This window comes from Ambystoma mexicanum, chromosome 5q (assembly GCF_040938575.1).
Source record: "Ambystoma mexicanum isolate Mex_15411 chromosome 5q, UKY_AmexF1_1, whole genome shotgun sequence".
NCBI lineage: Eukaryota > Metazoa > Chordata > Amphibia > Caudata > Ambystomatidae > Ambystoma > Ambystoma mexicanum.
The window spans coordinates 111,390,577-111,405,236 of record NC_090933.1 but is presented as its reverse complement, the minus strand read 5'-3'; the positions used below and the strand labels follow the sequence as shown (position 1 = coordinate 111,405,236).

At 47.6% G+C, this 14,660-nt stretch overlaps 1 protein-coding gene across 2 annotated transcripts in view; it reads left to right on the top strand.

Moving 5' to 3' along the window:
* The window catches only part of HJURP (Holliday junction recognition protein), a 967,877-nt gene that overhangs the window by 357,073 nt on the left and 596,144 nt on the right, over nt 1–14,660 (top strand). For both annotated transcript variants that reach the window (XM_069620625.1, XM_069620626.1), the window contains exons 7-8: nt 195–253; nt 10,445–10,499. In XM_069620625.1, coding sequence (XP_069476726.1) covers nt 195–253; nt 10,445–10,499 — 114 coding nt within the window. The remainder of the gene's footprint in view (nt 1–194; nt 254–10,444; nt 10,500–14,660) is intronic.

Sequence of the window (14,660 nt, the reverse complement as noted above, 5' to 3'; positions counted from 1 at the left end):
GGCAAAATTGCAGAATGGAAGTTGTCCTATTTTTCTAGCTATCGTCTGAAAAACTGCATCAAGGTACCTAATTTGTTGCCGAGCAAAAAGGAAAAATGTTTGTGTATCTGCATTTAATGAAAGTAGTGTTCCACTTGCTATGGTTTCCTCTTACCTATATAATAACCTTTGAATTTGGTTATTTGGAATTGCAGATGACCAGCACATGCAATGCGACACTGAAGTAAGGGTGAACCCACTAACCAACAAGGCCGTAAGTTTTGCTGGTGAAGCATGAATCGTGATACTTATTGATGGAAAAAGGAACCATCATTCTGTTTATGCTGATGGGAAGTAATTGGGCACAATAGCAAACCTTCATATTGACACAACTGTATACAAAAGGTATCTAGGCACCCTTGAAAATGCACTGACTGAATAAAATGAGGTTTATATCGGTAACATGAGTGGAATCTTGGCTTCAACAAATTAGTAACTATCTTAAAATTCTACTCTTTTGGTTACCTTTCCCTAAAGATTTCACATGTTGAAATACCCCCATGTGCCAGTCTGCATCTGAGGAAAAAGGTCAGTGATTTTTCAGAAAGGATGCTGTAAGGGAGGCATGGTATAACAAGTATGACACTGACACAAAAGGTACATTTTGTAAAATCTTTATTCAATTTTCAGGGTTTGGAAAAACTCCCATCTTGCCATATAGCTAAGATGGGAGTAGGCTCTACCATAAAGTAAACACAGTCCTAGTCAGCCTCTGTCAAATCAAAATGGTCTATACCAACAAAACCTAATGCCTACCCTATCTCGTATGCAAATAGTGTGCAAAGGGGAATATGTATGCAAAGGAATATCAGTGTTAGAATATCAAGAATCAGAGTGACTTAGTCAGCTCTCCTCCCCACATTGGACAGCATGGAGTGAGGCAGTCCCCGTAGATGGTTCAGGTTCTCAAAACAAAGCAGTTCAAAACGTGGATCGAGGCCCGCCTGGCTTTCCACATTAAAATCACTTTTCCAGCATTCCAACATGCTTTCACAGTTCAACAAAAGGGTTCACAGTTCAACCAAAAATTCACTGAGGTCTCCTGCTGTCTGGCTCGGACCACTCATCATAGTCCTTGTAGAGGTTCCTTTCCTCAAACTGGATGGGACTGAGCAGGAGGAGAATGAAGAGTTGATTACGGTTGCACAGAAAGGTGCAAGGGCTTCCACACAGTCCTTGATGCCAGGTGCCCGCAGATGTCTCCCTGGCATCGGAAGGTTTGATGTAAAAGAGTGCTTTAGGGCTGGCTTTCTCAATCCTGCAGTTGTAGGCTATTTTTTTCCCCTAGAATGACAGCCTTTGTGTATGCATTGGCTGCCTGCGAGAAGCTGGCTTTATTCAGAGCGGTGGGATCATAGTTCAACTTGCTTCTGCCTGACGTTTGAGAAGGCAGAGGGTTTTGAGTTCGAGCGAAAACCATGTGTTGTGATTAGGGTTACTTTACCTTTCCTCTCAGTGGTACCATGGTATTGATGGTGTGCGTCAAAGTCTAATTATAGTTCTGATGCTTGTTAATCTGCTTAGAATCACATGTGTGCATATGGTCCGACATCCAGTGGTAACCGCAGAGTATTGCATCTTGTCTTTCGGGGACCCAAAGAGGACATCGGCATTGGTGTTTCTGTAACACTATCCCTATCGTGACAGATTGTTCCGCCCGGATAACTGGTCGCCCTATAGCAGAGCTCTTACTAGAGACATTGTTCATCTTTACCGAATTGTCGCTTTATTCCACGTTAAGTTACTTCGCCCAACAAGAACATCTTCGACGAAGACTACGGGGGATCCGTCTACGGCTGTGGATTTCGGCGCCTAAAATCCGGCGGCTGGATTTTCCACGTGGTCGGGCCCTCTGGCCCTCTGGCCGACCTATACAGTAGAGTGGGGTCGGGGTGGCCATATTGTTTAGTATGTCTTTCTTCCTTTCCCCTCTTTTCCCTGTTGGTCTTGTCATACTTCCATTTGGCTATGGAAAGGACTCCTTTTAGATTCTTTTAGGGAGAATTCTCATTCAGTGGCTAATTTCCCTTACCTAGTGAGACCCCCAGCAGCTTTGCTGGATCTCTGGAGTTTATTTTTCCACTTGGTAAGAGTGTACCCCTTTCTTTCCACTCTTACCTGTGTTTTGCCATTTGTATTTCAGCTGTTTTTGTGATTGTGGACTCTGGAGTACACCAGAGCCCCCTTCTTTTGTGTGTTACACAGCACCTTCAGTGCAGTGACACAGGGCTGTCTTTTAGATTTCCCACCGACTCAATTTCTGAGGCTGACTACTGTCCCCCAGAAAAGGGTAAAGTTGCCATTAACTTTACTTAGGCCCTCATTACAAGTCAGGCGTTAAGGGTTTAACGGCGCCGTTAACCCTTAACGTCTGATTCACACTTTAACGCCTGCTTTTTGCAGGCGTTAAAGTCCAAGGCGCTAAGCGACCTTGGTGCTAATTACGGCACCGTAATTTACAGTGCCGTAATTAGCGCCTTCCCCATCCCCATTATGCCCTATGGGGCAAAGATGGGAATGGGGAAGGGCAAATGGTGAATGGGGAATTACCGCCCCACTCTCCTTGGAATGGGGCGGTAATTCCGCCATCCACCATGGCGGAATCCGACATGGACCATGGTGCTAATAGCACCATGGGCCACCGCCTGACTTGTAATGAGGGCCTTAGTCATTTAAACACAGATCCGGTACACCTCATTTTACATGGAGTACGGGAAAGGGTTAATCCTTAGCCCTTTTTTATCTGTACCTCCTAGAGCATTGTCTCGCTCTTTCAACATTTAGACTTGGCTGGTGGCAGCGGTATCTACCCTAACTTTTCTACCACGATTATACTATATAACTGTGGTATTGTTTTAGGCTATTATATTAGCCTCAAACTTAAACCCGCTTGACCAAATACTTTTTCATTTGGCTCCGGTTGGGTTTATTCACCATTTCTTTTTGTTAAAATCCTTCTTGTTTTTTACTTTGCGTCGCAAACCAGGTTTGCCTCCTTTGTTCACTGTCTTTTGGCGGGCTTCTGCCCAGAAGCCCTCCTCTAGGCGCCTGGGTGTGTAGGTGGGCTGAATGTGAGGGAAGGTTGTAGTCACCCCCTGCACAGGGTATCCTAGGAAAACCAAGTTGCACTTTGCCATGATTGGCTGAGGTGGTTGTCCGGACCGGACAACCCCCCTGCTGCGTGATTGACAGCCAGGCTGTGTGAATGGGGGATTTTCGCATAAAAGGCAGGTCTCTTGGTCTGCAAGTCAGAGAGTCGCCACTGGAACTACAAGGAACCGAAGAGAAGCAGAGAAGAAGTTGACTGCTGCAACTATCCGTCCCGGTGAAGCTCTGCTGCAGTTCTGAGCTATCTCCCCTTCAACAACCAGAGAACATACAGTCTGGAGTCTTCTGCCCTTGAGCTTGGTGGAGATAACCAGCTCATCTTCTACAGCCAGAGGATCCTCTCCGTGGTCGAAATCGCTGCACCCTGCTGTAGTGGTCCGGATATCCATCTGAAGAGCCTCTCCTGTTTTTAAGGCGTGCACCTTTTATTCACCATCGCTGCTGCCGGCTTCAGCCCTGTGTGGTGCAGACACCTCCAGACGTCCTCCTTCGGATAGAAGCTCCAGGAACCGACGATCTGCAGGAAACTACCAGGAAACGTGCCGTGGCACTAGCTTCTTCCTTGAATATGGTACTGTGTTCTGCTCGAGGAATTTGGGTGAATCCCTTTTCTTCGCCTCCAAGGCTTGCCCTGGTCTTCCCTCCTTCTTATAACTTTTGCTTCCTCTGTTGACAATATCGAAGTACTCCTGGCTACGCTGAATCGTTAACTATCTTGACTGTGTGATCCTCGACAACAGGAACCCGGTTCCATTTGACACTGGCTCCGGCCTATTGACTTTTTTAAAATCTCGGTCTAAGAGTGTTCTCTGATTCTGTCTGCCTTGACAAAAGTATTGCCTATGATTTTTGCCCCAACTCTCTCTGGGTATCTCGGGTGCTAAGTGTGTTTTTGCCCCTGTAAAATTTCTTGCCACGGATACGCGTTTCTTTAGTAAGACTGAACTGTCATTACTGTCAAAAGGTGATCGCAAGTGTATTCCCGGTAACATCTTTTGTTTCATAAGACCGGTCCGCTAAAACACAGGGTACTTACCTTGAAGTATACCGTACAAAGTGAATTGGTTACTTGTTGGGTATTTTACGTGTGGTTTTTGAATTAATACAAGTGTCGTGTTTATAACAAATGGTTTAAAAAATAAATGTACTTCTATTTTTTATCTGAAACCTTGAGTCAATGTTTGCTTGAGTCACAGTAATTGTGGTTCCTTTGTGTAATCTTTGCTACTGCTCATATACTGTTGAGATAAGCCTGGTTCTCTGCTACTGCTACCACTTTAACATAGCAGTACAGGCTTGTACCGAAGGTAAAACTTGTATTGCCACCTGTAGTCTTAATTGTGTGTAGTGTTCCCTAAGGGCACTGCACAGGATTCTGCCTAACAGATTCTGCCCTATGTGTAGGGTCAGATATCCTTGGAAGGACAAACACAGGACGTGTAACGTTGTCTCCTCCTAGAGCACGACGAGAAGCGGTGTGCAGCGTGAAAACTCCTTTTGGCCTAAGACCCTTAATGAGCGCCGTGTAAAGCGGTGGGCCGCGTACGGTATGTCACGTGCGGAACCCCCTTCCCCCACCGCCACACCCGCTGAAAGTGACGGGGGTACTTCGGATGACCAAACGTCCATTTCGGATGTTATAGACCTTCAGGCGGATGCTTGTATGTCCGCCACGCGCGTCCACGACCATTTAAGGCTCGACTATGGTCTTGCTACAGGGACCACACCCGGCGACGGGGGCGTACAAGCGCTTCGCACTAAGCACACAACCCCTATGCCAATTTCAACATCTTCGTCAAAAAAAGCAAAAGCACCAACCGGGCCGCCGAAAACTTTGCCGCTACCCTCGGATCGTTAAGATGCAAAGCCTTCCCCCGCATCCGCAGCAGCGTTTTGCGACAGGGCAAGCCAAATCAGCTAAGGGAGCTACTCAGAAACCTACATGCGTCGAAGTGCGGGAGTCTGACGCTTCAACGGTCTCTAAGGCCTCAGTAGGCCCGAAAACTACGGCTAGGCCTCTACCCGGAAAACCGACCGCTAGACCCTCTACCGCCGCAGAAGGTATTACACTTGCCGATAGATCATCGGAGCCTTTGTCTCACGACGATTCAGCGACAATCGAAAGTAGCATCGGGAGAATTACGGCGGTGGTGGGTCTTACCCCTGTTCCGCCTAAGGTTATGGGACAAGCCGCCAAAAGAATTTCAGCGGATTGGGTTCCCGATTCTGATGACGCTTATGAGGATATTCGAGAGCCTCTTTCCGACACCCTGAGAGACTCCTTTCGACGCTGCAGTGCGGAGAACGTAGTTTACTCTTACGTAGGCCCATTTGGGTCTTCTAAATGGAATACAGAAACATTTGAAGGGTGTTTGGATCGGCGGGAGCAGATTATCAGTTCTTCTGGTCATACACCCCCGAAAAGGGCTCGGGTAGACCCTAACCTTCAAATTCAGGCATACCAGTCTCATGGTTTCCAACAGGAAGACGTTGTCCAGATGGACACATATAGAGACATCTATAGTGAAGAAGAAGCTTCTTTTCCGCAAAACCATGAGGATGACCAACAGGATACTACAGACAACTGGGACGAAACTCAGCAGGAAGGTCAGGACCCATGGAAACGGCAAGATCAGGACTCTGATGTTTTGTGCCTAGACTCTCCCTCGTCCACCCCGGCTCGCCAGCCACGGGAAAATCACCACCGGACAAGGAATCAAAGTGGCTGTATGCCCTGGGTAAACGTGTCACGTCAGCAGCCGCATACACTATACGGGTCGCTAATAATACTACTCTATTAGCAAGCTATGCTGACGCCCAATGGAATTTGCTCCAGGAAGGCCTCCAAGAGGTTCCCGAAACCGCCAAGTCAAAGCTTCTCTCCATTGTAATGGAGGGAAGACTACTTAACCAGAATGTGGTGAAGAACACCCTGGACACTGCGGAAACTTCAGGCAATTCTGTTGCTCAAGGAACCCTACTGAAAAGATACGCTTGGCTGCGCACTTCTGGATTTAGACCTGAGACTCAGGCCTCCCTCATTAATAAAACTCATTGAGGAGACTAACCTCTTTGGGAAAGCAGTGGACAAGGCTTTGGAAACAGCCAAGAAGGAGCATGAGACTATAAGGTCTCTGCATCAATTTACACAGAAACCCTCCTCCCAGAGGGGTAATAACTCTCGGCGGTCCTTTCGAGGGAAAGCCCCTGCTGGTCAAAACAACTACGGCACGGGTCATTTCAACACAAATCAAACATCTGGAAGCACCACTTACTACCCCTCAAGGGGTCACAAACAGGGCAAGGGTAGAGGCAAAGGCCCCAATACCAGAAGAGCCACAACGTCTGGTCAGAAATGACCACAAAGTCCAGGTCCCCTCCCATGTCACCCCGGTCGGGGGGCGATTAACATCTTTCCTCGAGGCATGGGAGGGGATCACTTCCGACCAGTGGGTCTTAAAGACGGTCGCCCACGGTTACTGCTTGGAATTCGCCCGACCTCCAAAGTTCAGACCGCCGCGCTCACGGCGCCTTTCACCAGATCTGGCGATCCTGATCCAAGAGGTGGAAGCACTGCTGGGCAAGGTAGCCATAGAAGCCGTGCCTATTCTTCAGGTAACGAGGGTATTTCTTCAGTGTACTTCCTTGTACCCAAAAAGGATCTCGCCATGCGCCCTGTTCTAGACCTGCAACCAGCAAACATGTTTATCAAACTCCAGAAGTTTTGCATGGTACCACTGCAGGAGGGGATCCCATTGCTGAAACGGGGACTTCATGGCAAGATTGGACATGAAAGATGCATACTTTCATATTTCAATGTTGCCAGCGCACAGGAAATATCTATGGTTCATGATCCAGGACGAACATTACCAATTCAAGGTACTCCCCTTCGGCATCGCCTCGGCGCCAAAGGTGTTTACCAAAGTCCTGGCAGTGGCAGCAGCACACCTGTGCAGACTATCAGTCCCAGTTTACCCTTACCTCGGAGACTGTTTCATCGCGGTGGACTCGATCGAGGCTTGTTTTTTGAACACCCAAAAAACGGTAGATCTCCTCTTCAGCCTGAGTTTCTCGATCAACGAAAAGAAATCCAATTTAGTCCCCAGCCAAGTAAAACAATTTCTGGGAGCTCTAATTCAGACGGAAGACAGGGTCGTCTTCCCCTTCAACGAGAGGGTTCAGAACATGCTTTCTCAGATTCCTCAGTATGTAGCCAGACGGGAGGTGACGATGCGCAAAGCCATGCGTTTGCCAGGGATGATGGTGTCATGCATATATTTGGTTCCCTACACGCGGCTGCACATGCCTCCCATGCAAGAGTGGCTCAACAGCCAGTGGTGTCAGGCCAGCGGACAATGGGAAGTTCTGGTAGTTGTCTCGCCAGCCCTCATTCTCTGTCTACAGTGGTGGTCAAGATAAAACCTCTTGAAGGGGGAAGACCTTCACCACCCCTACAGTGGAAGCCACTCTCACGACAGACACATCTCTCACAGGGTGGGGAGCCCATCTGCTTGAACAGACAGCACACAGAGTTTGGTCTCAAGTACCGTCCAACCCTATAAACTCGCTGGAGCTGGTAGTGGTGTTCAAAGCTTTGAAAGCCTTTCAAGTACAACTGCAAGGGAAGACAGTGCTGATCCTAACAGACAGCACTACAGCTATGTATTACCTGAACAAATAGGGAGGCACTCACTCTCCAGGGCTATCCAAGCTGTCCCAGAACTTTTGGATATGGGCTCTCAAACACAAGATGTTTCTGTTGTCCCAACATGTTCCAGGGGAACTCAATCTTCTAGCAGACGTACTCAGCAGAGATTTCCCTCTGCCCGAAGAATATGAATGGCGACTCGAAGACATTGTGTCCAACTTCTTCGCAGAATGGGGTTTCCCAGAGATCGACCTGTTCGCTACTCAGGAGACCGCCCAATGCCAAGACTATGCCTCCAGGTACCGCCAGAACTGATCCAAGGGGAACGGTCTCTGGATAACCTGGTCGGGGAAATTTGTCTGCGCTTTTCCCCTGACTCTCCTTCTCATCAAGATAGTGCACAAGATGCACCAGGAACCAGTTACCATGATACTGGTGGCCCCCCATGTGGGCCCGCCATCCCTGGTTCGCTCACTGGATGGAAATGTCCCTCTCCCCACCAGTCAAGCTACCCTGCCCGTACAACATGCCTCGGGACAGGGGGGAGATCCTACACCCGTGCCCACAAACTCTGAATTTAGCAGCCTGGCTCCTGAGATCATAGAGTTTGGACACCTGCAACTCCCTCGGAGGTGCATGGACACACTCAGGGAAGCGAGAAAGCCTAATACACGTTATTGCTATGCCAGCAAATGGAAACGTTTTGTCATCTGGTGCAATTCCAAGGGCGTCAATCCCATCGATTGCTCACTCTCACACATTGTGCTTTATCTAACCCACCTGTTGGACACTGGGTTAGTCTTCAATTCCCTAAAGGTTCATCTGGTTGCTCTGTCAGCCTACACCACATCAGAACAAAAGGTATCGTGGTGGAAAATACCGGTGATCAAAGCCTTTATGGAAGGGCTTAAGAGGATTTACCCTCCCATCTCTCACCCAGCCCCTGGATGGGATCTGAATGTGGTTTTGACTAGGCTCATGGGAGCTCCCTTTGAGTCTATGCATGAAGCAAGTCTGAAAGACCTGACTTATAAGACAGCCTTCCTAGTGGCTATCACTTTGATCAAAAAGGAACTTTCTGTTCTAGACCCCTTTGATACAGTCCACAAAGATAAGGTAGTTCTGCGCACACATCCCAGATTTACGCCTAAATTCATCTCAAAGTTCCATGTGAACCAGTCAATCGAACTACCAAATTTCTTCCAGAACCCTAATAACATGGCCGAAAGAAGCCTTCACACACTAGACATGTGCAGGGCAGTCTTTTTTTTTTTTTACCTGGAAAGAACTAAACCACTAAGGAAGACTAAGCAATTCTTGGTCTCACTGGCAGCTGGTAGAGAAGGGGATCCTGTCTCTAAATCGGCTATCTCAAGGTGGATTGTCAAATGCACAACACTATGTTTCTCTCTTGCTAAGAGAGAACTGCCCTTCAAGCCTAGAGCACATTCTACTCGGGGCACTAGGGCTTCCATAGCATTCATTGCAAATGTTCCCCTTGAGTCCATTTGCAAAGCGGCAACCTGGAGTTCTGTACACACCTTTACAAAACATTGCCTAGACACTCATTCTAGGTCTGATTCTCAGGTGGGACAAGCAGTACTAAGACCTCTTTTCTCTACTGTTCCTTCTCACAACCCACCTCCAACTGTGGGTACTGCTCGCTAGTCTATGCACAGCATGTGATTCTAAGCAGATTAACAAGCATCATAAGACATGCATTACTTACTGTAATAGCATTTCTGATGATTGTATCTGCTTAGATTCACATGCGCCCTCCCTACCTCCCCGCTCGGGGTGGAAGGAACATAGACGTCTTACTACTTTCTCTCTTTATGTACTCACTCACTATAGCCTTGGGCTCCCTCATGGCAGAATAAAATACAATCGGAGGTACCTCGGCGCATGAGGGGTTTTACGTACACTATACGTCCCCGAAAGACCAGATACAATACTCCGCGGTTACCACTGGATGTCGGACCATATGCACAGCATGTGAATCTAAGCAGATACAGTCATCAGAAATGCTATTACGGTAGGTAATGCATGTCTTATCCAGTAGTGTGTTTGGGTCAAAAATTCCAGTGGGGCTTGGACTAGTTCATCCAGAAATGGCAGGATGCACACTTTAGTGGTGTTTTTTGAGCTTCTGGTAGCTGTAGGGGGCAGAGGGAGGGGTGTTGTTGGGTGAGAGTTTGAGATATTGTGATCTGTAAAAGGGCAGTAGTGAGTGGCTGTAACTGTGATGTTGCAATTAAGAACAGTGACATAGGCCAAGGTTCTTCCTTTGGTAAGTGTGGGGTTAAGTATTTGCTGTATAAGGCCAAAATCAGTTGAGTTGGCAAGGGATAGTGCATTGAGATCATCTGGATCATTTAAAACAAGATTAAGGTCTCCCAGGAGAGGAGTCTTGGATATAGGCTTTGAGTCAGATAGAAGATTATTTCCTCATCTAAGGATAGGAATGGTCCTGGGGCTCTGTAGACTAGATGGGTGGAATGTACATCTGACTGGTAATTGCATAATTGTTTTTTTATCAAAAGCCAGTTCAATTAGGCATCACCCAGCCATTCAAAATTGTAACATGCTCCATATTTTAATGTTGCTTTCATTGTTAGTGTTTGACAATTTATTTTGTCCCATTTTTAGGAACAGACGAAACCTGCTGCTTCAGATATTAATAATACAACCTTTATTGTATCAAGTAAGTACAGCACTTTATTTAATTGGTTTGTTTTAACATGATTTTCTGTGTATAAGTCTATGTAGAGGAGAAACATTTCAATTTTCAACCTACTAGCCAGCTATAAAAAGTCACTTCCCCTCCCCTCCCTCGCCTATTGTCAATTCCCTTGCCTTGCACTGTCAAAAATGTCATCGGCCTAGTATGATAGTCGTTGCATGTTCCTCTCCGTTCCCACCCGCCTCCCTCCCTGCATTCATTGTCAAAGCTCTTGCACTATCTGAAATGTCATCTGCCTAGTACGATAGTCACTGTTTGTTCCTCTCCTCCCCCTCCCTCCCCTCACCTATTGTCTATGCCCTTGCCCTTTCAGAAATGTCGTCAGGCCTAGTAGGATAGTTGTTTGTTTTCCTTCCTTCCTTCCTTCCTTCCTTCCTTCCTTCCTTCCTTCCTTCCTTCCTTCCTTCCTTCCTTCCTTCCTTCCTTCCTTCCTTCCTTCCTTCCTTCCTTCCTTCCTTCCTTCCTTCCTTCCTTCCTCTGAAATGTCGTCAGGCGTAGTACGATAGTTTCTTTCAGTAAAAGAAAGCAGGTTCACTTTCACTTCTAAAACTGTATTTCGAATGGATTGTGTCCTCCCACGTATTCCTCATCTTATGATAACTCGTCTTCCTCCGCTTCGCTGCTTCGGAAAAACATTTTCTCTCGGCAGAGGGCGCTGTGCTCGAGGTCTTGCCGTCGATTGTCCCTCGACGGACTCCGTACTCTGTCGAAGTCGCCGATGGTATAAATAGCTCGAGCCGCGCCCTTTGCTTCAGTTCCGTTTTTCCGATCGCTTCGCTATCGAAAACGGCGCGCTTCAGATTTTCTGTGAAGAAAATGTCGTCATCTTCAACTCCTTAGACACCCAAGACTGGGTTCAAGAAGTGTGTAGAGTGTGGATCAAAAATGTCGATCACGGATCCCCACCGGGTTTGTCTCTGGTGTCTCGTGAGAGGAGAGGTAAACTGTCGGTGGGGAGGGAAGCCTCTAAGAAGGCTATGTCTAAAAAACATAAGAAAGCGACTGATTCGAAGGAATTGGATCGTCATAGGCACTCCAAGAGATCTCGATCTAGGAGTGGATCGAGACACTCTTCGTCATCACCTAAAAAAATGAAGAAGAGACATGGATCTCCCTCATCATTATCTTCAGAGTCGACCGAAGAAATTCGATGTCCGACAAAATCTGATTCTCCCAGTAAATGGGAAGAATTCCGTAAAAAGATGGAGGTTTTCGAGAACGCGGCCCGACCCCCTCGAAAGAACCTCGAAAAAGCCATACCCCTAAGGTCGCTCCATTGGACGACAAAGGGAAGTCCAAGACTACCATGGTAAAGACCAGTAGTGTCGAGGATACTAAAAAAACTCGAGTCGACGCCAAGCCGTCGAAGAGTCTTCGGGAGTCAAGCACTTCTCCGGTGCCATACAAAAAAATAAGTCGTCGAAGGGTTCGACGACTTCATCGACGCTGTTGGCATCGACCATTTCGGCACCAAAACCAAAAACGTCCTCGACGCCTGTGTCAATCCCTTCGACGCGTATGGTAGAAGAAGAAAGGAGATTCACTCCTTTGCCCAGGTCAGACTTTTTTAAGTCCATGTCCTCAATTTATGAGGAATCTGGCTCAGAAGAAGACAAAGTTACTCCTTTTGGAGTTTCTTATGGCACAAAGCAAGCTCCTGAGGAACTTATTGACGAGGAATCTAGAATGAGAGACTTGAGTGATACTCTACATTCTGCCAGTGGAATTGACCCCTCCCCAGAATTAGAATTTGCCAGACCTGATCCTGCAGAGCATGCAGATCCTCGGTACAGGGGTCTTATGACCAGAGTAATAGACTATATGGGTTGGGGTAACACTTCACCCGTTTCTGAACAGGATGACATGACAGATATAATTGTCAGAGCGCCTCAAAAAGATCCAGTTCTCCCCTTTCACAGGGACCTTAAGAGGAGGGTGGAGAAAAACTGGGATAAACCCGAGAGTATTGCTGCTGCAGATAGCACTTTTCCAAAAAAATGTAGACCAGCTGGAACGGATCCTGAATACTTAAATAAGCATCCGACTCCAGAAAGTCTAGTCATTCAAGCAGCATCTACATCAAAACAAACTGCATATCCCACTATTCCTCCAGATAGAGAGGATAAAAAAGTTGACGCATGGGCACGTGAAGTTTTCACGTCGGGCAGTATGGCCCTTAAATCGACAAATGTCACCTGTACCCTGGCCAGGTTTACCCATATCATGTGGGACTGTATTTCGGCGGCGGCTGATCATATTCCGGAAGGCGAGGAAAGGGAAGGCTTCCTGAATATAGTCCAAGATGGGAAGGAGGCAATGGGGGAATGTCTCCAGTCTGGACTGGATACTGCTGATAGTATCAGCAGGTCCATGGCTGCAAGCGTTGTGCTATGCAGATTTGCGTGGTTGAGGAAGTCGGGGTTTGCACCAGATGTGCAAGCCAGACTCCTTAACATGCCCTTTGATGGCTTGAAGCTGTTTGGCAGCAAGGCTGATGAAAGCCTAGAAAAACTTCAGTCCTCGAAAGGGGCAAATAAATCGCTTAGCGCCTCTATGCGCCAGCCTTTTAAAACCCTATTCCGGCTCATCTTCCTGGAGGGGTCATTATTTTCGATACTACTCTTTTGGTAGAGGAAGAGGACAGGCTTCTCAAAGGGGCAAAAGAAACTTCCGTCGTGGAGCATGAGGAAGAGGTGCAAAATCAGCCTCAGCAGCGGCATCTGTACCCTCAGCCACTCCTGCAGCCGCCTCCAAATCCCTCTGAGACCTTGTTGCACAAAACACCAGTGGGAGGCAGGATCTCTCAGCATCTGAAGGAATGGCGGGGCATTACCTCAGATGCTTGGGCACTGGAAACAGTAGCCCAAGGTTACTGTCTCCCCTTTCTAAAAAGGCCTCAGAATCATCCACCGGGTGCCAACTCCGTCAAAATTCCAGATCCGTTCCTGTTGCAGGAAATTTTAAGCCTGCAAGAGAAAGGTGCCATAGAACTGGTACCTGTAGCGGAGAGGAACAGGGGTTGGTACTCCCCATATTTTCTCGTTCCAAAAAAGGACGGAGGACTGAGACCCATCTTGGACTTGAGAACCTTGAACAAGTTTCTCAGGAAGGACAAGTTCAAGATGGCGACTCTTTCTCAGATCCTTCAGGCTCTCCAACTCTAAGATTGGTTGGTATCATTGGACCTTCAGGATGCTTACTTTCATGTGCGAATCCATCCAAACCACAGAAAGTACCTGAGGTTCGCGATTGGCAATTCTCATTATCAGTTTCGAGTTCTGCCATTCGGGTTGACCTCCGCCCGAGGGTTTTCACCAAACTGTTGGCGGTTGTGACAGCGAGTCTCAGGAGAGGAGGTATTCACATATATCCCTACCTGGACGACTGGTTGATCAGAGCAAGTTCTCCAGAACAAGCTCAGGAACATCTTTCGATCACCTGCCACTTCCTCCACAAATTGGGCTTCTCCCTCAATTTCAAGAAGTCCCACATGATACCATCCCAGAAGCTCCAGTTTATCGGAGCAGTCTTGGACACTTCCTCGGGAAAAGCCTCGCCTGAAGTGAGAGCTCTCCACATCCAGCAGATGGTAACAAAATTCCAGAATGCCCAACGTCTACCGGCCTTCGATTTTCTCAGGTTGCTCGGCATCATGGCATCCTGAATTTTCCTAGTACCAGAGGCCAGGTTGAGAATGAGATCCCTTCAATGGGCACTCAGAACTCAGTGGTCCCAGTTCTAAGGGAATATGTCGGATCTTCTGCAAGTTCTGAGCGCAGTTGCTCAGGATCTTCTATGGTGGGCTTACAACGACAACATTCTCAAGGGAGAGTCTTTTTGGCAACCATGGCCGGAGATATCAGTAGTGACGGACGCCTCACTCACAGGGTGGGGAGCACACACACCACCGATCTGACAATCAGCGGTCGTTGGTCTCCATCGGAGTCCAAACTACACATCAACCTTTTGGAGCTGAGGGCAATCAGACTAGCACTGAAGGCCTTTCTGCCCTCTGTACAGGGAAATAATGTCCTGATAATGACGGACAACATGGTGGCCATGTACTACCTCAACAAAAGAGGAGGAGTAGGGTCACTACCACTGTGCAGAGAGGCGATGCAG